This window comes from Larus michahellis, chromosome 4 (assembly GCF_964199755.1).
Source record: "Larus michahellis chromosome 4, bLarMic1.1, whole genome shotgun sequence".
In the NCBI taxonomy this organism is placed as follows: Eukaryota; Metazoa; Chordata; class Aves; order Charadriiformes; family Laridae; genus Larus; species Larus michahellis.
In genome coordinates this window covers 65,527,227-65,554,626 of record NC_133899.1, presented here as the reverse complement: position 1 = coordinate 65,554,626, position 27,400 = coordinate 65,527,227, and the positions used below count along the sequence as shown (strand labels likewise).

At 42.7% G+C, this 27,400-nt stretch overlaps 3 protein-coding genes across 7 annotated transcripts; 2 read left to right on the top strand and 1 right to left on the bottom strand.

Moving 5' to 3' along the window:
• Positions 1-759: 759 nt before the first annotated feature.
• On the bottom strand, positions 760-4,406 carry ZC2HC1C (zinc finger C2HC-type containing 1C). Its single transcript, XM_074585286.1, has 3 exons — positions 4,016-4,406; positions 1,861-3,085; positions 760-1,185 (listed from the first exon to the last, which is right to left on the bottom strand). Exons 2-3 carry the CDS (start codon positions 2,689-2,691, stop codon positions 919-921), a joined length of 1,098 nt encoding a protein of 365 aa, XP_074441387.1. The 5' UTR covers positions 2,692-3,085; positions 4,016-4,406; the 3' UTR covers positions 760-918.
• A 91-nt stretch (positions 4,407-4,497) lies between these two features.
• Positions 4,498-6,234, top strand: ACYP1 (acylphosphatase 1). Of its 2 annotated transcripts, none has more exons than XM_074582445.1 (2): positions 4,498-4,598; positions 5,837-6,234. In XM_074582445.1, the coding sequence occupies exons 1-2, from the start codon at positions 4,548-4,550 to the stop codon at positions 6,050-6,052; spliced, it is 267 nt and encodes an 88-aa protein (XP_074438546.1). In that variant the 5' UTR covers positions 4,498-4,547; the 3' UTR covers positions 6,053-6,234. The 2 variants fall into 2 exon arrangements, with proteins under 2 accessions (XP_074438546.1, XP_074438547.1); XM_074582446.1 differs by having other exon boundaries at positions 4,533-4,631.
• Positions 6,235-6,414: 180 nt separating this feature from the next.
• On the top strand, positions 6,415-27,347 carry MLH3 (mutL homolog 3). 4 transcript variants are annotated; one of them, XR_012586764.1, is made up of 13 exons: positions 6,415-6,493; positions 7,004-10,362; positions 14,666-14,736; positions 15,730-15,834; positions 17,901-17,973; positions 18,627-18,698; positions 19,717-19,825; positions 22,537-22,647; positions 23,078-23,237; positions 24,458-24,481; positions 24,691-24,772; positions 26,087-26,238; positions 26,872-27,347. XR_012586764.1 is itself a non-coding variant. In XM_074585282.1 (12 exons), the coding sequence occupies exons 2-12, from the start codon at positions 7,077-7,079 to the stop codon at positions 26,941-26,943; spliced, it is 4,206 nt and encodes a 1,401-aa protein (XP_074441383.1). In that variant the 5' UTR covers positions 6,415-6,493; positions 7,004-7,076; the 3' UTR covers positions 26,944-27,347. The 4 variants fall into 4 exon arrangements, 2 of the variants coding, with proteins under 2 accessions (XP_074441383.1, XP_074441384.1); XM_074585282.1 differs by lacking the exon at positions 22,537-22,647; XM_074585283.1 differs by lacking the exons at positions 6,415-6,493; positions 22,537-22,647 and adding an exon at positions 6,687-6,766.
• Positions 27,348-27,400: the final 53 nt, after the last annotated feature.

Here is a 27,400-nt window from a genome sequence, read left to right as displayed (position 1 = left end):
GAGGAGGACAGAGCACGAATTACTAAGCAGCAGCTCTGGATCCTGTCATCTAGCGCAGACACCAAGGATGGAAGAACACAGCAGTCCATGTGCTGAAAAAAGTTAACCACTTACATAGCTTCCTCCCCTCCCTCTGACTTTTCCAAATGCCTTGTCTAAGTGCTGAATAGTTTTGAAAAATGTAGGTCCTTTCTATGGGGAAAAAAAAAAAAAAGGAACCCCTCACGTGCTTTGTAGGTTGCTACATTAAGAATGCTGCACCAGCCAGAACTGCTGTCACTGTTGGCATGTTCAGGGGCGAACATCTGCACCAATAGACCAGTAAAGCAAATAAGAGGCACATGCTCTGTTTGGCCCAGCTCTTCTTCTCACGACCAGCACTACTCTTTGCTTTTGGAGAAGAAAAAAAACCAAACATCTGAGTCTGTAGCCACTGATGAACTAAAGGAGAGCAGCTCTCTTTGCATCAGGCACTACTAGTTAAAAAAAAGGAAAAAAAAAAAGCCCAAGCCTCGCTAACATACAGGCAAAGTATGATTCTGAAGAACAGCCCCCTTCCTGATAGCTGGCTTGTTCCTCTCTGCTGTCCTGCTGACAGCCTGTAGCAACAGCCTTTCTTCCCTGCTTAGCTGTCTGAAGAGCAACAGCTTCACACCTACACTGAGACTCCATGTTGAGCTCATTGGATGGGAGAAGCAGCCCCCAGAGGGAAATCCTGCATGGGGCAACCCAGGGCACAGGTCAAAGCACACGAGTTCTAGTGTTCTGTTTGTCCATCCCAAGCTGTTTATTTGCTGTACATACAAGCTCAACACTCGCAGCTGGTGTTGAGACTAGGGAAAGCACAAGTGTCTGTGGCTGGAAACCTGGCAGAAAACAAGCAGGAAATCATGGCAGCAGATATGGTTAGACACTGTCTCACCAGCGCTTCCTCCGCTGTGGGGGTGGAGGCCTATTCTTGATGGTTTTGCATATGGGAATGTGTCTCTCAGCTGCCTGGGGAGCAAATCGGCGTCCGCAGTATGGGCAGGCAACATAGTCCGGGTTTTCGATGGCAGGCAACGGGGGCAGGTCAGACACCTTCCCTCCCTTGGAGAGGACTTGCTGCACCTGGCGGGCCTGGCGCAGGGTCTGGATGAAAACCTCATGCTTCTGCCTCCAGTTGTTTCTTCTGGGTGGCTCATTCTGCAGAAGGGAAAGGCAGTCAGAGCAACTGGCACTACCGGCAGCCTCTGTTCTCAATCTTATGCTCACGGTCCAGCTCAGGTCACCCCTCCCTGGGCATTCCCTGCTGATATAAAACCCGCCCTGAGAAGCGGAGTCACGCAAAGGGGATCAAAAAGACCAGCACCAAGGAGGATTTGAAGGAAATACTGATGGAGACATTGATACTTAGAAAGAGCTTGAGAACAACCAGAAAAGCAAGCAGTAGGGTAAGGGAACTGGAGCAGGAACAAAGCTGCCTGTTTCTACTGCCTTTGTTTTAATGGCCTGTGTTATTACCTGGATTTTCCGTCAGTTCCTTGCAGACCCTTTAAAGCTTTCACAGAGCTTTTCTGCAGCAGACCCAGTCTGCATCCTGAGCATCCTGACTACAGCAAGGAGGGAGCTTTCTCCAGGAGTACACCCTCGACATGTTACAAAGACAAGTCAGTTAGGACCCCCGCCCCCCATCTATTAGATTTTAAATGGATCTATTTGTCCATTTGACAAGAACCTTTCAGAGGCAACAGCTGGATTGTGTCTCTTAGCCCTGTGTACACATGAAGGCGCTCACATCTCAATCAGAATTAGATGTTGAGATGGAAGGCATGTGAGCAGGAGATATGGATTGAGGGAGGCAAAGGGACTGCACATTACCTGAGGCCTCTCTGAGCAATTCCACTGCTGGTACTGTTCCAGTTCTGTGCCCCTAGCTCTGGCCCTGCTGGAGTCAAACACTTTCCTCTTGGAGCCTTGGCTCTTGCCACAGACACTCATGTGCTTCTCAAGCCTGGTGCAGAGGAACTTACGTCTGCAGAAGCTGCACTGTCTGAGCCCCCCCTGCTCCACAGAGCTGGCAGCCTGCAAGTCCAGCACCTCTGTGGGCAGGTGGTCATCAGAATCTTGGTCTGGGAGGGCAGAGGGAGAAGGGCTAGGTTTTTGGGCCAGCTCTGAATAAGAGGTTAAACACTCCATGGGTATGTGGTCTCGAATTTTGCTGTTGGTGGCCACCAGCCGCTCCTTCTTGAGTTTTCTCATAGCCAGCTCTTGGGGATGGAGGGTGATGCCAGGCTTGGGGATAGTGGCCTCTTCTGACTGCGCCCCACCGAAGACCCTGTCACCTGGCCTGACTGCAACTCTGAAAGCTTTCTCTTCAGCCCCCTTTCGCTCATGGGTCCTCTCTGCTTCTCTGTCTCTTCTCCCCTCTGCCTCGACAAGCTCCTTCTCTCTTTGAATCCTCCTAAGCTCTTCCTTTGCTCTCCTCAGCTTCTCTTTGAGGAGGCCCTCTCTCTTTCGAATTTCCTCTTCCAGGTTCCGTCCATCTGCCTCCAACTTTAGGATGTAGGCCGTCTCTCTCCTGTATAGATGGGAGGCTGACTGTTTAGTCTCTGCTGTCCAAGGAAAGAGCACTGTACCTAGCTGAGCCCTCCCTGCTGGAGGCTTCCCTTTGCTCCTTGAGCTAGGCCTACTGTTTGGAGCATCTTCCATGTGTGGGGAACTTCTGTCCTGTGCTCTGTTGACCACTGGAACACTCACACCCTTGTGGTGAAAAATTGGTTTCAGTGGATGTGCACGGTCCACTCCTTCTTTACGACTGGCTACTGATTTAGCTGGCAGAGTTTTGGTCTGGCTGGTGAGATACTTGCTCTGCAGTCCAGCCAGCCAGACACCTCCGTGCCTGGAGATGTGTTGACTCCTTTCTGCAGAAAGAGAATATGAATAGCTTCGGCTCTTTGGGGCATAGAGATCCTTTAAACTTTCCTCTTTGTCAAGTGTGGGTTCATGCTGAAAGTTGTTCTTCTGGCGTTCCAGCTGGGAACTGGGAACAAGCTTAGTAGCTGCCACCACAGAATCCACCGGTGGAAACAAAGCTATTCAGTGCCTGAGAAACAGTCTGAGGTTAGAAGCAAAGTCATTACAGACCATCTTATCCAAAACTAGACAAATTTTCTCCTAACAGTCTACACCTGGAGGCTACAACGAGCAGCTATAATAACTATTAGCAAAGGTTTTGTAACCTTTCTGGGTTCTGTAAATCTTTATGTTCCTTCCATCAGGGGAGCTCCCATGCTGCCTCTTCCAGCCCCAGTCGCTTATGGAGCCAGAAATAAGATATGCTTTTATTTCAAGCCCTGTCTTATCATGGTAGCAGCAGAAATATGCTGTACTGCCAGAGAAATTGTTGTACTCGCCCAGGGTGTTTCCTATAGTGTGTCACAGAATGGTTAGAGTTGGAAGTGACATTAAAGACCATCTAGTTCCAACCCCCCTGCCATGGGCAGGGACACCTCCCACTAGACCAAGTTGCTCAAAGCCTCATCCAGCCTGGCCTTGAACACTTCCAGGGATGGGGCATCCACAACTTCCCCAGGCAACCTGTTCCAGTGCCTCACCACACTCAGAATGAAAAATTTCTTTCTGATATCTAATCTAAATCTACCCTCTTCCAGTTTGAAGCCATTACCCCTCATCCTATCACTACATGCCCTTGTAAAAAGTCCCTCCCCGGCTTTCTTGTAGGCCCCCTTCAGATACTGGAAAGCTGCTATAAGGTCTCCCCAGAGCCTTCTCTTCTCGAGGCTGAACAACCCCAGCTCTCTCAGCCTGTCTTCATAGGAGAGGTGCTCCCGCCCTCTGATCATCTTCGTGGCCCTCCTCTGATCCCTTCAGTTTTGGCATCACCGATTCACCAGTGTGGCACACAGGTCTGGCAAAGCTCAGTACAACCATCCCGTGGCTCGTTCTACCGCATCCCCCGACGTCTGTCAGGTACCCAGGCCGCAGGCTGGCCCCGCGGGGTAGGCGGCGTTACCTGCGAGGCTGCGGGCGGCGACCTGCCCGGCCTCCTCGGCAAACTGCTTCGTCTTCCGTTTGGCTCATCGGTCTCCAATCGCCCTGGAGCCCCGACACCTCCCTCCGCCCTCGTCCCGGGGCAGCGCGAAGCCCTGCCCGCCGCTCCGGCCCTGCCGCCACCGCGGGCGCCGCGCCAACTGAGGGCCGTTGCCTGGAAACGGGGACGCGAATGCCACTTCCTGCGCCGCTCTCGCCGGCAAGCGGCCTCTCGATGGTTTCCCCGCAGCGCTCGCCTTCCACTCCGCCCTCCGGAGGACCCCACCTCTATGGCCGGCTCGAGGCGACCAACCGGCGGGCGCGCCGATATGCTTTATTCATGAGGCGGTTAATGAGGGACCCGCCCTCTCCCCGCCCCGTCACGGGGTGCTGGCTCTTCATTGGCCACAGCGGCGAGTGAGGTCACACACCCCCCCCCCGGGTCGCGAGCAGCGCCGCGCATGCGCAGCGTGGTGCGCGGCTGCGGCAGGAGGAGGCGGCAGCGGGCAGTCGCCATGGCGGAGGGCGAGGGCTTGGTCTCCGTGGACTACGAGGTGTCCGGCAAGGTGCAGGGCGTTTTCTTCCGCAAGTATACACAGGTGCGGGCCGGGGCACTTGGCGGGGCTCTTCCCGAGGTGCACGGTGCCCTCCCTCAGTGCTGCCGGGCCTGCGGTGGCTCCTTTGGGGGCCTTGGCAGGGCTGGATGGCAGCCACGGCCTGGGCTGCGGCTGCTTCTGGGTGGGGGCTGTACTCTCTCAGTGCTGCGTGATGTTAGCACAATGGAAAAGGGCGTTTCCGCCCCAGTCTTTCATGTGAAAGAGTATAACGAGGAGTTGGGTAAATGTGATGGCGCAAAGCTGGGAGGAGTGGCTGACCCACTAGAAGGCTGTGCCGGCATTCGGCGAGGCCTGGGCAGGCTGGAGAGTTGGGTGGAAAGGAGCTTAATGAAGTTCACCAAGGGCAAGTGTAGGGTCCTGCACCTGAGGAGGAGCAACCCCATACACCGGTATGGGTTAGGGGATGACCTGCTGGAGAGCAGCTCTGCAGAGACAGACAAGTTGACCATGAGCCAGCAATGTGCCCTTGTGGCTATTGGCTAATGGTCTTCTGGGGTGCATTAAAAAGAGCATGGCCAGCAGGTCAAGGGAGGTCATGCTCCCCCTCTACTCTGCCCTGGTGAGGCCACATCTGGGGTACTTTGTCTAGTTCTGGGCCTCACAGATCAAGCAGGACAGGGAACTGCTGGAGGGAGTCCAGTGGAGGGCTACAAAGTTGATCAAGGGACTGGAGCACCTCTCTTATGAGGAAAGGCTGAGAGACCTGGGTCTGTTTAGCCTGGAGAAGAGAAGACTGAGAGGCAAATCTTATCAATGTTTATAAATATCTAAAGGGTGGGTATCAAGAGGATGGGGTCAAACTCTTCTCAGTGGTGCCCATGGGGCACAGGACAAGGGGCAGCGGACACAAGCTGGAACACAGGAAGTTCCATCTCAACATGAGGAAAAACTTCTTTACTTTGAGGGTGACAGATCACTGGAACAGGCTGTCCAGAAAGGTTGTGGAGTCTCCTCTGGAGATACTCAAAACCCACCCAGATGCGTTCCTGTCCAGCCTGCTCCAGGTGAACCTGCTTTGGCAGGGGGATTGGACTAGATGATCTCTGAAGGTGCCTTCCAATCCTGACCATTCCATGATTCTGTGAATCCTCTGCTGCTTTCCTACTGTAGGAACTTCCGGATGGTCTGTGTTTTACCTGTAAAATCGTCTCGGATTAATCTCATTTTGCTCTGCGTTGTCTTCTCAGAGGGAAGCCAAGAGGCTGGGACTCGTTGGGTGGGTCCAAAACACCAGCCACGGCACGGTGCAAGGACAAATTCAGGGTCCGAGCGCCAGGGTGCGGGAGCTGCAGGAATGGCTGAGGAAGGTGGGAAGTCCCCAGTCCTGCATCAGCCGCGCCGACTTCAGCAACGAGAAGGAGATCACGGCGCTGGAGCACAACGAATTCCAGATTTTGAAGTGACGTCGTCCGGGGAAGAAGCAAAACCCTCAGCCTGAGCCACCCTCGACGCGTTTCCCCCACCTTGTTCCTTCAGTCGGACGATACCCAGCTCTAGAGAACTCCTAGAAACGACGTATTTTTGTTGCAGAGGTTTATTTTTGGTTTTGGTGGTCGCCCTTTAGAATAAAATTGCTTGGAGCTTCTCGCGTGTGGAGTGGCTCTGTCATGGGGGGTGTGTGGTGCGCATGCGCGGAGGCTGCCGGGGACGGGGGGACTACGATTCCCAGCATGCCTGGCGCCCGCATGCCGGCCCATCCCTGCGGGCGCCAGGCATGCTGGGAATCGTAGTCCCCCCGTCCCCGGCAGCCTCCGCGCATGCGCCTTGCCCTCCCCGCCCGGGCCGCCGCTCGCCCATTCCCTTCCTGAGGAGCCGCGCGTGCAGGGCCGGTAGCCCGCCCAACGGTTAGTCTCGTGCCGCGGTCGTTGTTGGGCGGGGGTGGGGGGGACGGGGCGCGGATTTGTGGCGGGAAGCCAGGTTCTGCTTTTTTTGCTTTTTTTTTTTTTTTTTTTTTTTTTTTTTTTTTTTGTGAGGAGTTTTGAGGTAAAAAGCGTGAGGAAGAGCGTCCCTGCTGCGCCCTGCTGCTCGGCGCTGCCTCTCTTGTGTTTTTGAGACCGATGGAAGCGGAAGGCTTTGGCTTGCCGGGTCCTTTGAGCTTTGCCTTGGTCGTGGTTTAGGTATGTTAAGGTTGAGAATCGCGGATGTTTTTTAGGAAGGAGCATAGACTCGCATTCCGGGTGTTTACCCTGAAGGCAACAACGGTGTCAAAGCCTGAGCAGGAAAGCCATCACAGAAAAAGTCTTATGTATGCCAGGAAAAGTATATTTATGAGGGCGAATGCAATAAATGAAAGGCTTTTTCCAGGCCTTTAACTTATATTTATTTTCTTCTTTTTTTTTTTTCTTTCCACCCAGGGAGTTGTTTTAAGCAACATGGAGGAGTGATCTCCCTGCAGTTACTTGACTTTCTCACCTATCTGGTTTGGACATGATCAAATGTTTGGATGAAGATGTGCGAGCCAGGCTGCGTTCTGGAGTGACTGTCACCTCACTGGGGCAGTGTGTGGAGGAGCTTGTCCTCAATAGCATCGATGCCAAAGCAACATGTGTAGCTATCAGGGTGGATTTGGAAGCTTTTAAGATCCAGGTGGTGGACAACGGCTCCGGGATGGGAAGAGAGGACTTAAATGCAATGGGAAAGCGGTACTTTACCAGCAAGTGCAGCTCAATGGGAGACTTGGAGAACCTGAGGTTCTATGGTTTTAGAGGGGAGGCTGTGGCAAGCATAGCCAACATGGCCAGTGTAGTGGAAGTTTCGTCTAAGACCAGCAGGACAGCAAACACATTTGTGAAAGTATTTCACAATGGGCAAGCACTAGAAGTCTGCGAAGCTGAATTGAGCAGACCAAGTGGCGGAACTACAGTCACTGTGTGTAATCTGTTCCATCAGTTGCCAGTGAGGAGAAAGTGTATGGATCCTGTGTTGGAATTTGAGAGGGTGAGACAGAAAGTAGAGGCTATTTCACTGATGCATCCCTCTGTGTCACTTTCTTTAAGGAATGACGCCTCTTGTTCTATGGTGCTTCAGCTCCCTAAGACAAGAGATGTATACTCTCGGTTCTGTCAAATTTATGGACTGGGCAGATCCCAGAAGTTACGAGAAATAAATCATAAGTCTGGGGGATTTGAGCTAAATGGTTATATCAGTACTGAAGGACATTACAATAAGAATATGCAGTTCTTGTATGTGAATAGGAGGCTTGTTTTAAAGACAAGACTCCATAAACTAATTGATTTTTTATTAAGAAAAGAAAGTGCCATTTGCAAGGCAAAAAGTGGCCCTGCAAGCAGACAGGCTAGTTCAAGCCCTGGTCGCCATCGTTGTGGCCCAGAGTTGTATGGGATCTTTATTCTCAATGTGACCTGCGCATACAGTGACTATGATGTGTGTCTGGAACCTGCAAAAACTCTAATCGAGTTCCAGAACTGGGATGTTCTTCTAACTTGCATAGAGGAAGGAGTGAAAATATTTTTGAAACGAGAACATTTATTTATTGAACCATGTAGTGAGGACATCAGAGAATTTAACGAAGATAATGACTTTTGTTTGTATAATGCTCCAGTTCTGAAGCCCTCGCTCTCTGATGAGAAGAGCATCCAAAACAGTTTTAAGAAAGCATGTGATGAAATTGTGGATTCCTATGAAATGCGTAACTTGCAATCAAAAGATGTCAAAAGGAAATCTGTGACTGGAAAAAAATCTTCAGATCTTACAGAGTCAAATAAAAACCTACAGGAAACTGAAATTGGTCCAAATCAGAAGATTGCTGAACCATCTGATCCATGTAGAAACAAGAAAGTGGAGATTCCATTGCCCAGCAAAGATGGCACAGCTTCTGATTTCATTATATCAAATATCTCAGAGCAGGAGCCAAAAGACACCAATGGTTCCCAAAACGCGTCTGATACTCATCTGAAACCTTCAGAAGATCTTTGTTCCTCTTTTAGTGGAGGGGACAGATCAGAAATAAGAAAAATAGACCATTGTGGTGACCTGCAGCATTGTGCAGAGAATTACATAAAAGATGTGGGAAGCCAGCAAGGCAAAGTAGCACAGAAAAGCAATGCGGTCCGTATCTTAAATAATGATGTTATTCAGTTGCCATCTGAGAGACAAGACCCTACTGAAACAGCAATGGGCCCTGAAACTGTCACTGGAAGTTCATTGATGAAACACTCTAATGCAAGAAGAGGAGACAGGGAAACATCTGAAGCGATGGATAATGTGGGCAGAGGGGCTGTTAGTTCAATACCATTAAAATTGTGCTCTAAAGGCCTCATAACACGTGCTATGCAAAATGAGCCCCCACATGAATGTGAACAAACAGAAACAAATCTTGCATTAAACGTGCAGTGTAGACCTGGCCCTGTCAGTGCCAAGGAGATTTTTGGCCACAAAATATCTTTAAATGCTAAGGATATTTCCAGTAATACAAATAAAGACTATGCACCTCCTTACACCAGAGAAGCTTGCATGGCTGATGGTAATGAGTGGTTAGAGAATAAAACTTGGTCAAGTCAGACGAGTGAAGGGATAGCTATGCCTATTGCCACTAGTAAAAGGCATTATGAGACATCAAATGTTACAGAATTGCCGCTGGGAACTTCTTTGGGTATTCCTCACAATAAAGTTATAAAAAGCACTAGAAGACAAATAGCTGTGCCAAGATCTCAGCCCTCTAGGAAGCTGAGCTTGTCCACACAGCTGGGCTCGTTAGAAAAGTTCAGGAGATATTATGGTAGAGTCAAGTGTATGCTACCAGCACCGTTGTCAGAGACGAGTGAATTTGATCTCCCAGTTTTTAATTCACAAGTTAATTGTGACTTTTCAAAGAATGAAAATGACAGCCATGGTAGCTTGAGCACTTCTGAAGCTCCAGCTTTGGAAGATACAGATTCTAATAATAGTAGCCAAATTTTTGGTTCTTTGAGAGAGACTTTACTCTGCAGTGGAGAAAATTCACAGGACAAACGAGCCCTTTGTCAGAGTCCTTTGACGTTGTCTGATTACTCTCAGGTTAGTAAAAAAATTATAAGTTGTAAGAGATCTCCAGGATCATTATCATCCAAACTATCCAGAATGAAAAGTGACCACAAAGAAGCAGAACAACCTGGTGAACAATTTCAAACAGATTCAAGTAGAAAAGATGACTACTCTTTTGATCTTGAATCTTCAAATAATGACTTTTTGTACAGTGCTTGTCAAACATACAAATCCTCAGTGGAAAAAATCACGGAAAGTAATTACAGCATTTCTAAGGGGGATGCATGCTCTCAATCAGACAATATGAGAGCAGAGTCCATGAAAAGTACTGTCAGCCCATCACCACTCAGCAGTGTAGAAGGGGAGTACACAGTCTCTCCAAGCACTGTTTTATCATTACCTGCTGAAAAAGATGGTACTAACGTCATCTGTAAAAATAAAAGTACCTTAGGTGAATCCTCAGAACAAAATTGGAAAGATACTGAGGTTCCCTGTATGACCTTCCCAAGCAACATGGAATTCTCTGTAGACAACACAAGCACAGGCGATCCCAGGAGTGATTTGTGGTGTTCTGACTGGATGCAAGATTTTGATGTTTCATCGGGTAAGACAATATACATCAATAAAGCAACTGGACTGAGCACCTATGGCACTCCTCCTACTGAAGGATTTCAAGCTGCCTGCATTCAAGATATAACAACAATGGCTGTGAATGTTGTCTCAGAGAATGGTAAGAGGGGTGGTGATTGTTGTAAAAATGGGATGAAGAAAACAGCTTGTGCTCTGCTAGGTGCATAAAATACCTTGCTGTCAGCACCTGACAGTTTATACTGAAAAATAACACTGGCTTACATGTAATAGCTGTATGGAAAACAGGAAAGTATTGCAGACTATGGAGGCAGTAAAACACTTACGTTCAAGATACTAAAAGACAATTTTTAATAAGGCAGTGAAAAGAAACGCCAACACCTTGTTAATTAACAGGTGGCTGCCTGGGCATGATGACAATTACTGTGATCACAGTTACATATAATTGTTGTCATATAAAAAGTGAGGGACACGCTTTAAACTAAGTGTACTAGAAAATTGTTGTTTTTAATGCTTTATCCTAACTGCATATAAAATTTAAAATAAGCCTTGACAAATGAACAAAAATCTAACTCTTCATTGAGTTCTAACTGTAGAACAAAAATCTAACTCTGTATTGAGAATATAGTAGTCCCCTTTCCACAGATTTTGGAAGGCCGTTCCTTCACACTTAACTTTGTAGGAGATGTTGTAAATCATTGTTAGTGGTTTGATGATGGAGCTTTTCCAGGGGTGACAGGACACTACGTTGTATTGGTTTGTCAGCGGTGTGGTGTTCATGAGTCTTCATTGATCTACTTGTTGGGTTTGGTGTTGTGTGTCCTCCTGGTCTGGCTCAGCAGCATAGTGTCTTTGATAATTTTCCCCTCCACAGATATATCTTTCTTCCAAGTTGTTCCTCCAAGTTGTTATGAGTGGAGATGCAGCCATTCTTCATGTAGACCATATTTTCTGCTGTATAATTTGTTTTGAAAAAGTGGTTTGGACTTCTTTCTAGATAGTTCTCCTGTGAAATATTTGTCTAATCAATCATGATAGCCTCTGGTTTGTTCCATTTTTGTCTGTTACTTCTATATCACCAGTTATAGAAACACAGGTGCAGTAGGTGTTTTAGCTGTTAATCTATTTCCTTTTAAACATAGTAATAGATGCTAATAATTCTTAATATCGCTTGTGTTCCGCTGAAGTAAGTTTATTACAAGGAGAAGAACATCTCTGTTTTTATTAGGTGAAATTACTTGCAAGCAGAAATGTACACTCCTTGCCTAACACTTCTAATTTCTATCATTTACCAGTTTTGGTTGCCTACAATGCTGTTTAGTAGCTAGCCAAAGCACGGAGATGTGGAGACTGACCTATGCAAAATGTTTGGATAGTGCATTCATGTTTATGAAGAGAATATCTCACATACCCTTACGCGTTCAGATTATGTGTAGTCTGTAGTCTTTGAAGACGTGTATTGTGTTGCATCTTTTTACCTCCAATGGCATTGTTCTTTCTTAGCCTTACCTTTGGTATTATTCTCCATCGTATCCATGGTGCCACTCTTTCTTAACTCTGTCAATGGCGTTATTCTTCGGCGAGATGTCTACTGAAGCTTTTCTGCTTTTCTTAGGCTGAAGGTTGGGCCTTTCAAACCTTCATAAGGTGTTTGGACAGCAAACATGTTCTTTCACGCATTTCTCAAGAAAAGGATATTCTTTCTTTTTAGTAATAGGAATAAACATAACTGTCCTAACACAGCATTTATGTCTCTTGATGTTGAACACCGTTTGGGACTCCTGTTAAGACCCAGGAGTGGAATTATTTCTTCACTGGCTATGTATGTTTTCATTTTGCTTTTTAGATTAGTGTCAGTAACCCCATGGCATTGACTTAGAATTTTGTAATGCCATGATTTATTAAGAACAGCATCTCATACACAAATTTAGGGAAAATACACTGGTTGGTAGCAGGTGGAAGGAAGTAAGAATAATCCATATCCTCATTTCCATGACAGCAGTGGCCATCTGCTGTTTTTTCCAGTCACGTGCCATGTGCACAACAGAAATGCTAGATTTTTAAAGTTAGACTCGGGCATCTTTGTACTGGTTAAAGTGATTGCTACAGGAAAATTTATCAAGCTTCATTTCACCATCGGGTGCCTTTTTGAATAATCTAATGCTATGCATTTGTAGTAGGTTAACATCCCAGTTGAACTTGATCTTCATTGTTATGCCAGCTATGTTTGCATTTTTTTGTTACTTTCATTACATTATTGACTGATATGTCATTACACCAGTATATTTTAATGATCTAAATGAGGCAACTGAAAATGAATACTCAATTATAGTAATTGTATGTGGTTTGCCTGTATAAAGTAGATATGTTATTACCTTCATCACCTTTTCTGATGTTACTTGTCAGAAAAATATTAATAAAACCTCTGCCGGCTCTGAATTCTCATTGGCCTGTGGGCAAGAAAATGAAAAATATATGTCCTGACCAAGGATTTTCCCTGCAGCAAGCAGCAAGGAAATGAATCTTTGTTTATGATTCTATGTAAGAAATACTGGACTTCTGTTCGCATAGATGATAGATGCTTCCGTGAACTTGAGGGATAATATTTTTCAGTGATAACAGCTATAAAAGTTCTGTCAAAGTCTGAATTAGGTGGCATTCTTCAACTTGCCACAGGTTACCAGGAACGACGTCAGGCCGTCTTGTTCTCTGCTCTGGGTTTTGTGACAGTGGGATGCTGAGTTACTCTCCCGTGCTAGGCTGACGGTTTGGATTCTTGAAAGGATTCTCGGTCCCCAGGGTAGGACCGTCACTGGTCCTTACTGGAATGGAGGAACAGTCAGGAGTCCACGGACTGGCCTAGGATCTCATAGAGCCTTTTCGTACGGAGCTTATCAGCACGCAGCTGGTTTTCTTTGGCGTTATCACTCTGCCACTTTTCCTGAATGCACACCCTTAATTTCTTAGTAGAAAGGAACTTTATTAATTCATTATTATTCCACAAAGAATAGAAGTCTGAATTGTACCAAAGGAAGGGTGAAATGTTTACCGCTGTGCTGGAAATCTGAGCTGCTTTTCTTAATAATCTCGATAACAGTGCTGATTTGTAATATCATTAAATCATTTCTGGGTGGGTAGGAACATGTTGTTAGGCTTACTCCGATACCTCATATGGTCTCACTGACTTGTAGTTTTCAATTTTACAGGTTTCTGATAACTGTATTAAGTATTGATAGGAGAGGTGATAGACTGACAGTTTTTGCCATGTCCCAACGGAGGGAAGTCAAAAGCGTTTTAGTATCTGACAGACTTTACTATATGCCTTCTCTTTCCTTTGGGGATAATGCTTCTGATTGCACTAATTCTGGAAATAATTCTTAGGTGATAAAGCAGCAGCCAATTTTTAAGAAGGACAGTCTTGCAGAAGCCATGGTAATATTTTAAAATAATACATTTCCTGATGCAAGTGTGTCTGATAATTACCATCTTTTTACATATATGCTCTTATTTCTCAATGTTAGATTGCAAAATCTGTGGGATACTGTAATTTGTACAGGGCTAAGCACATGCTCATTTATGATAATATAATAATGGTATGTATAGATTTTTGTAATTTTGCATGCTGTTGAATCTGCAGCAGTAAATTTATATTGTGTTTAGGGATTCAGTTCAGGTGCTATCCCTTTAGAAGTGAGATTGTGCTACCCTTCCTTCCTAGACCTCGAAAAGAGAAGACTCTAGCAAGCCAGGATCTGAGAGGTAGGGCCAGCTTTCCAGGACACAGTGTTCTGTGGTAAAAAAAAAATAAAAAATCAAAGAACTCTCCCAGATGTCCCAACAGGAACCCAGAATTACTCAAGGTCTGTTAACAATGGGACCGTGTGAGTCATCTCAAATCTAGAACTGAAAAAAAAATCTTTTAGGGTTGAAGGCAGGTTAGGGGATACTTATTTACAGGATGAAATACCCAGTTCTTTGTTGAATTATGTCAGTAGTTTGAAGAATAATTACCTACTCCCCTCTTTGTACTCGTTCCAACCTTGGAATGTGAAAAATAGCTTCAATCCTCACAATTTTTTTTTTATGGTGGAAGGGATGAAATCATCTTTTTGGTATGTGGCTTTGTCCAGAGGGAGTGGGTAGCTAAACAGGTCTTTCTTTCCCTCCTTGCACACATCCCCCCCCCGCAATGTCCCCCCCACCATTTCCAGGACCTGTTGAATTGTGCTGCAGCATGTTTAGGAGTCAGAAAGCTGCACAGTGTCCTTTCTAGTTAAAGCATTCAATAAAGAAGCCCAGTCTTGTGTTCTATTATTTATTTTTACATTCTCTCCTTTTTATGATGGAAAAAAAAATAGTAATACTTGTGTGAGGTCGAAGTACACAATACCGCTTCTGTTGATGGATGGTGGTAGTCCCTGTATTATTTCTGTGTTCTTTCCTAGATGCTGAAGGGGAGTCTCTCCAGTCGTTGCTTTCAGAATGGGATAATCCTGTTTTTGTTCCCTGTCCGGAGGTAGTTATTATCTAATATCTCATCATAAAATAGGAGTCAGTTTTGCCTTATGTTGTTTTCTGACATGGAGCCTAAATTGCAAATATTGTAACCGTTGCATGTAAGTTATTCAGCAATATGTTAGACTACAGAACAAGGCAGTTATGTGTTTTTATAGACTGTTTATATAGAAGTAATTTTTGTGGATTTATTCAAAATGAGAGAAGCAGGTATCAGGTTAATCTTTTGCCTTATGTCATTTCAAAAGCAAAACATTATTGTAAGATGTCTTTCCCTCTACAGGGATAGTCATCTTAAAATTAAAAGGATGGCAAAATTGTAATACAGTGTCTGTCCTCTTTTTGGACAGAGTTAAAATAACTCAGCTTTCTTCTCTGGGACGCAATGAGTCTTAAAAGTGTATTTTACTATACTTGTTTTTATAGCCTGGCAGGATTATAGCATGTGAGAGGGAAACAATGTTGGAGCTTTTAGAAAAACTTCCTTTGTTGTCATGAGGTAGTATTATCTTTAATCATCATGGTGTGTGTGTGTAAACATATGTATGTAACCATTTCCACCTGCAAACAATAGGGACGAAGTACCAAACCACGGGCTGGTGAGTTTCTGAAAAGGAACAGTTCTGTTCAGTTGTTGCTGTGACGTGTACTCTGACTCATTTCAGGGTAATACATCTTTTGTAATGCAATCCATTGAGAGCTCACGTAGGCTGATAATTAACTTCAGGTTTTCTGATAGGTACTTGAAATCAGCTGAATGCATTGAAGCTAGCAGGTAATATCCAGATGGGAAACCGTGTGGGGATGGAAGCAGAGGCATTGCTGGATGGTATCTTTAGCTAGTCCTGTTCTTGTGTAGAAAGCTTGGTTTGTGAAAATACAGAGTTATTTCCAGTTTTTCTTAAAGCTGGTTTGTTGGGGGTATTTTGTGTGTGTTTGGGTTTTTTTGCCATATCCTTTATCACCTGTTTGATCTGCAATTCTATTTTTACAGATTGCTGTTGATGTGACCAGCAGTCAGGCTGACAATCTGGCTGTGAAAATTCACAATATCTTGTATCCTTATCGTTTCACCAAAGACATGGTTCATTCAATGCAGGTACAATATGATCTATTACTAGTTTTCACCCCCAAATTCCCACACAGCAGATGAGATTTGCTGATGTTTGTGCCTGGTAGGAAAGAAGTATCCAGGGAAATAGTTCATATCCCTAATTTTCACAAGCACAAACAGAATTCTTGGTTGCTGTGTGATACCAGCAGACACGTATGTTATGCCAGATCTTAGTATCATCTCATGGTTAGTCAGCTATCTGCAAGAGACTCTAAAATTCCTTGAGTGTATGGTTAAATCAAATCAAGCAGCAGCCCTGTTGCTGCTGCTTAGAAATACTGTTAACTAAACGATATTTTAATGGGCAGTTTTTTATATTTATTGTAGGCATTTGCTTAGTTCGTATTCCTCTGAAATCTGTGTCCTGAATATTCCATTTTTCTTGGTCTTAGAAATTCAGTTCTTCAGCAGAGTGGTTTCAAAAGCAAATCCCAGATTTTGTGGAAAGACTTGAAATTTCACTTTAAGGTTTATGTCTGCCCTGAAAAGTGATTCTTAAAAATGGCATCATAGCATCAATTTTAACTGGTTTAGCGCTTCTTTATCAAATGTTTTGAATGTTAGCTTGAAAGCTAATATAAATATATGGCTTCAACTTATATGCGTTGTTGGTTTGCCTGGATAGAAATGCCAGAGTGGATTCTCTTCCTCTCTTGCATCCCAATGACAAAAGGCTTACAGGCCCAGTTAGCGTTATTCTCATGGAGTCAGGCTGCTGACTTTGAGATTGCAGGTTCTGACTGTGTGGGGCATGGTAATGTTCATCTCCAGGGTGGATAAGAATCCAAATGATTCCCTTGTTTATGTTGTGTGTGCAAGAACAATGGGAGTAGAGTTACTACAGTAAACGGATTATGTTTCAAAAAGACAGGAGAGGAGAGCTGGTAAATGGAAGGTACCATTTTTCTGTTCACTCATAATAAGAACTGCTCTTTAAAACGTACTGAGTGGTTCTGTGATTAACTTTACCTGCATAATGTTTTCCTTTATATGTTTTTAAGAAGGTAAAGCTAGAAGAAATTACCACATAGCATCTCTGAAGAAGCCAAATACTGCCTTCAGTACCCTATAGCAATTTTGAGAATCTCTGTAGAAAAGACCAAAAGCACAAAGTGTTGCATCATGCCACAGGAAAAGAATAAAAAGAATCATTAATGTCTTGCATGCTTGCAAAGAAGTAGGATTATCTATTCATTTTTACCTAGGAGGTGAACAATGCACATGTTGGGAGACAGAGAATTCAGAGTGCGCTCTATTTATGTGGCTTGGGGAGAAATTCCTCCCTAACACCACATATGTTAATTTAAATGTAACACTAAGATACTGAAAGCGTTGTGCATCCCTGCTCAGTATTCCCTGTAGCTTTCGTTGATTTCTGATGCTTGAGGGGAAGGTGGAATCAAGTCAGAGGCAAATTTCACATCAGAGAATCAGGGGAAAAAAATGCTTCCTGGCTTCTACAGGTGATCAGCGCAAGTTAGCACAAACATGGGGCAGGTTAAAAAAGGTTGTTTACGTTCTCTTTTGGTGATATCAGCAAATCATATACTTAGAGTTGCTGAGCACAGCTTTAATTCCAAACTCAAGGAGGCTTCTACACAAGCATTTAATCCATTCTGTAAATTTCCAGCTCCACCTTAGAACAATTAGAGCTCTTGCCCTTATGACTCTCTTCGAAAAAATTGATCCAGAATTATTTTCTTTGATATTTTGAAACTTTCTCTTAGTTCCAGAATAAACTGTTTCATGACTGATCTATGGTCGTTTGACCTTCTGCCAGTATTGTCTTTTAGTTTAAATAATTGATGCCTTTTCCATATTTGGCCCCCCACTGTATTTATAAAGAATAATTATATACCTTCTCAGTCTCAGTTTTGCTTGGCCAAATTCTTTAAACCTTTGGGATTAGAAAACATGTGGTTTCCACTCACCTAATCATACTACTAGCTATTTGTTGTGCTTGATCCATTTTGATTGTTGTCTTCTTTTGTTTACCTTCATTTTAAAAATAATTTTTCCACTGGGTGGTGATTTTTCTGAGTATCTTACAGGTTCTTCAGCAAGTGGACAATAAATTTATTGCTTGTTTAATCAACACTAGGAATGAAATGGATAAAAATGCAGGTAAGAGTGGTTATTAACGTGAAGTTGAAGTGGTTGTCGAGTGCTCTTAGACTGCAGAGGGAACACTGTCCTGTTTGTGTTCTCCTCTTGCTTTGGGATGATACTGTGAGTAGAGGAAAATGTTAGTCTTCACTTGAAATTTCCTGGATCTTCTTTATCTTTATTTTGGATGTTGTTGAGTGTTCCCACTGCCTTCAGATTAGTGTTATAAAAATAGATTGTGCTCAAATTACTAACATCTTTCAGACTCTGTTCACAGTGTCTGGGCATATTCATTGTTGAAGCTTGCTGAAGCTGTACAAAAAAGGCATTCAAAACCAGTAGTTTTCGTAACATTTTTAAAGACTGCATTAAACAGAAGAATTTGTGAGTGACCTCAGCTCTCATTCTGAAGTTAGATGAAGATGTCAATAGACAAGAGTTTCTGACTCAGTCTGATTACCTTAATTTAAATGCCAATTTGGATCACTAAATTTCTGTTCCGTAGTGACTTTATGTTCTGCCAACACAGCCGCCTCCTCGCTTTATTTCTGTAAAACTGGCTGATAAGTTATCTTCTAAATGTGGCCTCTAGAGAGTGGTCATTCTTTCTAACCTGTGCAGTTGTCTGGTACAAAGTTGCCTGTTTCTCATCTCTTGTGGTACATTTTTAGATGGAAACCTCTTGATTTTGGTGGACCAACATGCAGCTCATGAACGGATCCGCTTGGAGCAGCTTATTGCAGGTGAGGATTCAGATAATCTTAGGAAGAAAGATAATCAGTGCACAGAAAATTACTAACGAGCTGTCTGAAAGGGAAAGCTTGCTAAGTAACTCATTGTAAGGATGAATCTGGGATGTATGGAACCAATAGGATATTCATTTGTCATCTTTATCCTGATCCCTAGGAGAGCGCAGGTATTCAGTATCTGAAGTAGTCATAGTATTGGCAGCTGAAAATTGTTACAGCTTTTCCAGAAATAGAAGATATACTCCCTACCCACAGAACTATCAAACCAAAATAGTCCTGACATAATGAAAGAGCAGGAACACTGATAGGAAAAACAATGAAGAGGAAATAGAACAACATCAATAAGATTATGTGGTTATGCTGTGAAAAATAAAACACGGGATGCAGAGTAAAGAGCATAGTTCGTTTGGTTCCTTTGTAGCTGAATACTGTGCTTAAAGCCTAAAATTTCCACATTCTGAAACTGTTTGCAAAGGGATAATGGTCGTCTTTGTAAACTCATTAGCCGTTGGATTCAGTGTTAAAAAGCACAATAGCCATCCATCAAGTACTTAAAAATCATTGACCTTCTCTTTCATCAATAAATACTGCACAGTTCCTGCAGAGAGGGTTCCAGGAACTCTGCTCCCTTTGGTCAGGTACTGAAAAAAGGTAAAGACTGAAAGGAGAAATCCTTAATGAATAGTATTTTAATGCCATTTATATCAGCCTTTTCTGTGGAAAAATTGCTCTCTGTGAGTTGTACTAAATATATCAGTAGGTTTTTTTGCTATTTAGGGTGACTCTTTTTTGGAACTGGTGGGAAAAAAACAAAGTGGCATTAACCAACCCTTCCCCAGAGACTAGATGTCTGGTTTGTGACATTCCCAGTCCTCCACAAGTTTCAGGAGAAGGCATTCTGTGGTCACTTTTTAATCCAAACAGAGGATTACATGCCAAACCGTAGGGTCATTAAGGGTAATGCCTGTGTAAATACTCTAAGAGAGGATACTTCTAAACGACTCATTCACAGATTCCTATGAGAAGGAAGCTGCAGCATGTGGCAAGAAGAAATTACTGTCCTCCTCCATCTCTCCCCCTTTGGAGATAGAAGTTACGGAAGAACAAAGAAGATTTCTACGGTTAGTAATAGTCAATAGCTCTAAACTTTTTGGGATAGCTCTGTTGACCTGGAAGATCTCTATATATTGCTAGGTTACCATGAAGCTTGGGAAAGAAGCTGTTGATTCTTTCCTGAGCCAAGACCAATCAGCTGTATCTGTGCTGACTAAAATAGGTATGCTTCTCAGGCATGTCGTTACAACATCTCAAGACAAAACCCTTGCAGTGTGCCATCTCTGTGCCTCTGCAGTGTGCTCTGGTTTCACTGGGAAAGTAAACCTTCATGTGTGGGCCAGGAGAGTGCCAAAGCAGTCTCCAATAGATGCTACTGTCTGGGGCTCAGGACTTGGGAGTGCACACTGGGGTGCGGTGCCCATAGTGTCGATCTAGTCACTGATTTAACAGGCAGTGTTTGAGAAGGGAGGATGGGGTATGTAAAGTTTGTATTGTGACTCCTTCAAAAATGCATTCCTTAATCGTTGGTGCCTGCCAAGAGTAACTAGTGAATACTGTTTCCCAAATGTTTCATAATGGTGACCTACCTACTATTAGGTTATTTAACTTTTCTACTACAAGAGTTTAGATATAGATTTGTTGTTGGACTATTGCAGACCTACTGGATGCTAATCAAACTTTTTTCCCCAAAGTCCCCATCTGTCACCTGCCACACGCATTTGTGTTTTTTCTTCCCTGCATTGTTCTTCATTTTCAGGTGATGTTCTATCTTAACATTCACAGGACTACCTTATTATTCTCAAACTGCTCTTTTTTGTGATGCCTTTGGCAAACTCGACAGCTTTTAAATCACTCCTTGTTAAGATTGTTGCCTATTATAGGGATACACTTGTTTGGTGTAAAGCCCTTTTTGGGTGTATTCCAATCATAACAGTATCACTGCTGTATCCGTTTGGTAACTCTTTTGTGTGACAATGGCCAATACCAGAAATTCCAAAGGAAAGTGTAAAGCACTATTATGTTCTACCTGCCTTAGGGAAAAATGTGAGAACGTAACCATTGCTCTTCGTAGTTCAGTAATATTTTGATGCCTTTGTTGTTCCCACCTCTTAGTGATGTTCTTGCTAACATCAGAATATTTGTAATGCCTCTCGTTCCACTTCGAATTATTTTTGCACTCATATTTGAATGTCTTTATTTCTGATATATCTACTTCAGAGGCTGAATGGCCAAAATTGAATACAAGGTACTAAGTGAGGGTATCACGTTGATTTGTACAATAGCTTTGCACTGTGCCTATATTTTCTGTCTATTACATCCACACCTGATATTTTGTCTGCTTTTTTGGCTACCGCTGCTTGCATGAACTGCTTGTTTATTGAATAGTCACAACAATGAAACACAGAGTTGTGGGGTATCTTTAAATTTTTGCTATTTGTGTAGAAGTCAACAAAATGTACAAGTAGATCAAATTATTCCTGATAATTTGCATTTATTTGTCTTATGAGCAGTGAATTCAGTTTTTGTGTCCATTTTTCATTATACCTTTTTCATTCATCCTGCTGATTTCATTCATCATTTTTCTACTTGTTTTAAGTTCTGTTTGAGTTCATCATGATCTTTAGTTTCAGCTACCATAAATAATTTTGTGTTTTCTACAAATTTGCCTGCTTGACCATGCCCCTTCTTTTCCACATCATGAATAAACAATTATGAAGATACAGATCAGGAGTCACGCCATGTTGAACACTGACCAAATGTTGCTAGCACGCCTTTTTTCTGTAGTCTCTAAGTCACGACAAATGTTACTTCTCTATCCATGACAACTTTTTGCATTTTCATTTCTAGCCACTTTTAGGAGGCAGCATCAAAGGCTTTTTGAAAGACCAAATAAATTCTGTGAGCTACTTTTCTTCATCAGCTAAATAACAAACATACTACAAAAGATAAAGTAAATCAGAGAGGTGTGGTTTTCTTTTAAGGACACTGGTTAAATTATTCAGGACAGTGGGATGCCGCTTGTGATTTTCAGCTATTGCTGAAGATAATTGATTCAGGAAGCTTACTGGTGCTGGCTTAGTGGTGCTTTTATTGTGTTGCTCTTTAATTTATCAGTATTTATTGGCAGTTCATCTCTTTACTAACCTCACTAAAAAGTGCTACGTGTTGTGTTGTTATTGTTGCTGGCAGAGTATGAGCGTATTCTGTCATGAAGTTTGATGTAATGGAATAAATTAACTTCCCTAAAAGACCATTCTCTTCAGCTATGCTGCTGTTTAATAGTTCAGCTGGACCTCTGGTTCACCTGCAGCTTTGATTCTATTATTTGTCTACTAAGCATTGTTCTGTTGACTCTCTTGAACTTCCGTTTTTTCTTTCCCTCCCTTAAAAAAGAAAAAGGCCTGATTGACTTCAATAGCTGCTTGGATTATTTCATTTCACCACAATGGGCTTTTTCTGTCTTTCGCTGCTCTTGCTGAGCATGTCTTCTTTTTTGGGGTAGAATTACATAAGTCATCTCCATATGGAGGATAATAATTGTACTAGTCTCATGACTGATTTTAGTAAGTTTAGATTACCTTCTTTTTTGTTCAAAGAATCTCTTTTCTAAAATTTGACCTTCCCCACCTTTGTTTTAAGTGAATATTCCCTGAGTTTATTATATTATTATTATTAGATAAAATAAACTATAAATTGTTACAGTTGTTTTCGTTTTGAAGACAAGTTCTCATCTGACTGTGAAGTCTCGTTTTTATGTGTATTTTTCCATCCACAGGGTGACATGTGTCCGATTGACTAGAGATTGTTCTTTCCTGGGCTTTCTTTCCTTAGTGACATATAAAGTTCATTAAACCAGCATAAATTTCTTACAATATTTTTCTCCATTGTAAGTATTTGCTATTACATGTCAATTGAAATCACAGTTTTTTAGGTTAGACTTAAAGGAGTCTTTATGCTGCGTAATTTCAATATTTGGAGTGTTTGTGTGTTCAACCAGACACCTTGTGCATCTTTAGAAAAGATTTATAAATTACACATAAAGCTTTTCTCCACGTAATACAGGAACTCTTAGATCTTGTGGTTGTGGAACATGAAATATGCACAGTTGATTGGAGTGAAAAAATGTGTCTGAATATAGGCTGAAGGGGTAAAATTACTTGGAATCTCATGACGCATGGATTTTGACATTGGAAACTACTGCAGGAGGAAACATATATGGGGAATACAGAAGTATTTCTGTATACTGTGGAGACATAGCTACTGTGGTTGATGTCTTATTTCTGGTTGTTTGGTGTTTTTTTTGTTTTTTTCCTCAGATGCTGCTACAAAAATTTGGAGGACTTGGGTCTTGAATTATCATTTCCTGAGACCAACAGCTCCTTGATTCTAGTGAGGAAAGTGCCACTGTGTTTTATAGAAAGAGAAGCTAATGAATTACGACGGAAAAGACAACCTGTCACTAAAAGCATTGTGGAGGTCAGCTGTGGAGATGGGTGAAATTGTGATACTGAGTCTTGTTCTTTGTTAATGGCCCAGGGTATTAGAGTATCTGTTATGAGGGAGAGAAGTCCCTTGGCAAATGTGGGTGCCATCCCTTTTAGTAACTAAACAGTGCCACAAGTGAAATCCCTGAACTGTAGCAGAAACGGTAAGATGCTGTTTCAGACTTGGACTAGTGAAGAAGCTAAGAAAAATAGTATATAGTGCAGATGTTTCAATACTTTAGGGCTCATGAATGCTCAAATGAAAAGTAAATGCTTGAATGAAGAGTAAAACTATTAATATTGCTGATACAGAAATATTATTTGTTAGGATTTAAAGTTGTTTTCATGAAATCTATACATGGGCAGTGCAGCTTTCTAAAAGCTGCTGTTCCAGGTGTTCTGCAGTTTGAGGAGGGAATTGCTGAACTGGTTACTTCCAGTTTCCATTGTAAACAATTCTCCACAATCCTAACTGCTTCGAGGACTCCTTAAAAATTGTTTCTGGAGTACCATATTCAGCTGCTAGGCTGAGCCATTGTGAATTAGTCCAGTCTTGCTATACATCTCTTCTGATACAAAAATAAGAAACAAAGAAGATGATTCATTTGATTAAATTTTTTTTTCCAACCTTGCTATATTTGGGAAGATGCACTTTCCTGGTGTGATTTGGGAGCCAAGAGCACTAAAAGTGTCGGAGGAGGGGATCAGGTCTGTGCCTTATGAACTCTCATTCTTAGCTGATGCCTCGAGATCTCATGAGCTTTTTGGCGGATCTAATCTGCAGGCCTTTTTATTTTGCTTAGGACTGGTAACACCTATTCATGATTGATTATTAATTCATTGCATTTTAGACATTAGAAATGAAATCCACATGGACTGTTACCCAAAGAAGAAAGGGCATCTCCTCAAAGATAACACGCATTCATTGCACTCTAAGTTATAAGAATTCCATTATAACCATTCTACAGAGAGGAAACTGATGCAGAGAGAAACCAAGTGATTAGTCTAAATTCTGATAAGATACTTGTGAGAGGTCAGGTCTTGTGCCTTGATCTTTCACACTGTACTAGCTTTCACAGTGTACCTGCATCAGCATAATTTTTCCTGGTTCTGGCAGTTGTACACTAAATTATACGGAGATGTGGACAGAGCAGGGTATGGGCAATGAAAGGGAGAAATAGCAACTGATGATATTACCTTTTTTCTTTCCAGGAGCTTATTCAAGAACAAGTTGAGGTGAGTTGCTGTCTGCTTCTAAAGTTGACTATAATAATGGAAAGCTTACGGAAGTGAACCAAGAGGAGCAAGTGTGTTAAGCCTCAAATGAGAGATACGGACCAGATAATCCACTAGCTTTTCCTCATTTTTAATTTCCTTTGTGTTACAGTTCTTCCTTTTTCTCATATTAAATGGAAAGTAAGATGATGTTCCCTTACTAATTTTAGCTAGTGCAGACCACAGGAGGAGGAGCACGAGGGACGCTGCCTCTGACGTTTCTGAAGGTGTTAGCTTCCCAGGCCTGTCATGGTAGGGAAACTCTGCTTTTCTTTTCTTCCTTCTTTTTGTTTCATTTTTGACCTTTCTGTCTCTACACAACATCCTCCCTGGGGCAGTAGTATCAGAATGTGTTTGCAGGAATTCCAGGATTACAGACTCTGTGTTTCATAGGGAGATAATGGTCTTTTCATGGACGGCACTGTGAGGGACAAGCAACACTGCTCTGATTTATTCATGTACGGGCTGTACTTTCCAACCCTCACATGAAACACAGATAGAACACAGTTCTGAGATGCACTCATCTGTGTGAGCTCTAAACCATTCAAATAGCAGCTCTGTGAAGGGGCAAGGGGCGTTGCTGGAATCTGCTTGAAAGCAAGCAGGAAATAAGACTTTAGACACTCTTCCCAAAAAGCATTTTTTGTTTCATGTAAGTATCAAAAGTGCTAGCTTAAGCGTGCCTGTGACCTTTCAAGTATTTTTGGAAGGAGTGCAGTAATAATTTACATCTTTTAAGGGACTATGGCTTTCCAGCACCTGGAAATGAGCAGACTTTACAGGTGACTCAGTAGCTCTAGCCTCTTCTGGCAGTTCCTGTGCCATATTCAGTATTAACAAGATTATGCTGGAGGAGTAAACATGAACCAAAAGCATCTCTTTTCACAGGGTGTCACTGCATTCTATGAATGGCAGAAAAGACGTATTTTTTTTTTTTTTTAATATCTAAAAAAGTGCTATGGCTGAAAGGCAGATTGCAAATGGTCTTGTGCATCTGTGAAGGCTAGAGATTGCAAACACCTCTGAAATGACTCCCTAATGTTCTGCTTGGATTTCCTCTGGATGCCATTAAGTGCTCTCTTGTGAGAAATTACTTAGTGGCAGAGCTAGCTTTTGGTCTTGGAACTGATGCCTGTCAGTGGCAGGCACAAAGAACTGATAAAGCCGATGGAACTGATATTAGCTGTTGTCTTGGTTTAATACTGTTTGATTTGTGAACTGGTTGTGTCTTCAGCTGTAACACACACACACACACGCATACACAAAAAGCAAAAAAAAAAATGCAATGTCATCTGAAAAGCCAAAACCTAATAAACTTACCATCCATCAGACTTAGGTGAGATGGAAGCTTAGGCCATGGAAAGCTGATCCTTATGCAGCAGGCTGGTTAATTGAGCTAAGCCCTAAGTCTGCCATACTGCAGCCTTTGGGTTGCGTTTGCAGCCTCCCAGCTAATCTTTGGGAGCTGCCTTGTTTTCTGTGAAAACCACAGCTGTGGAGGGAAGTCTGCTGGGTGGTTTGAATTCTCTTTGGCAGCGCGTGCAAGAATTTGTATCTTTTTTTCAGGAGCTATTAAGTTTAATGAGTGTTTGACTTTGGAGGAGAGCTGCAGGCTTATTCAAGCTTTGTCATCTTGCCAGCTGCCCTTCCAGTGTGCTCATGGAAGACCTTCCATGATGCCTCTTGCAGACACAGACCATCTACAGCAGGAAAAGCAGGTACTGTGGGGGACACAGATATGCCTCTGATAATCCCTAGTCTGGATTATCAGAGGCATGTCACGTACATGTGTGTGTTAGCACTAGAATGGGCCAGTTTGAAACCATCGCCACTGGCTGCATCTTACTTGAGTTTTTACGTAGCTGTTAGCAATAAAACAAAACTATAGAACATTAAAGTTCTGTCCTGAAAACACTTTAGCAAGGATCTTACCATATTTCATTTGAATGATCACATTGATTTGAATGGGGTCCACTAGTTCTTAAAAATTAAACATTATTTAAAGTGTTTGCAGTTTTTAAGTGTAAAACTTGGAAAACATGTCAATTCTTATATTCTACTACTGGCAAAGATGCTAACTAAATGCCTACTTCCCTAAAATCTAAGATGCTATAAAATGGAGGAAAAAAGCAAAGAAATAGCAACATTTAAATAAAAAAAAAAATAAATCACTATTTCTCTTTTTCTGTTACTGTGCTATATTGAGTTATGAAATTGTATTCTGTTGAAAGTCAGGTGAGACTTAGATATTAAAAAAATCTTGGGAGTGACTGTATTATGGCAGAGCATGGAGGAATTGAAGCTCATTTACTTAGTTATGATTTAGTGCTTCTTAATTTTTCTTTCTCCAGCCTAAACCTAATTTGGCTAGACTGCGGAAGATGGCACGAGCATGGCACCTATTTGGAAAAAAAAGACCCTAATCAAACCTACAACCACTGGAAGCGTTGGTATGATCCAGGTCCCCCTGTTGTTAGATAACAATACCCTGTGTGGAGCCAAGTTTCTGAGCTAGAGTCACGGAAGTTCTGCTCCAAGTACGGACCTGAGAAACAGAGACCAGCCAGGAGAATGTGGCAGGCGCAGCCCACCCTTTTACCCTGGAGAAGCGTTTTCAACATTCAGGAATTACATTGTAAGCCTTGGCCTTACGTCAGTGCTTGACTATCGGAGGCAAGAAGTTGCAGCCACTCACAGTTACTAAAGTGCTTTTTCCCTGCAAGCACAGCAATATTCTGCATAATAGAGCAGAGACTTTTAATTAATGTATTTTATAATGCTTTGAAAATGGGGAGGTATTTATTAATAAAATTAACACTAAACCTTTTCCTTGGGCTCATGGCAGTAGTTGGAATGAGGAGTGACCAGCTTCACAGTACA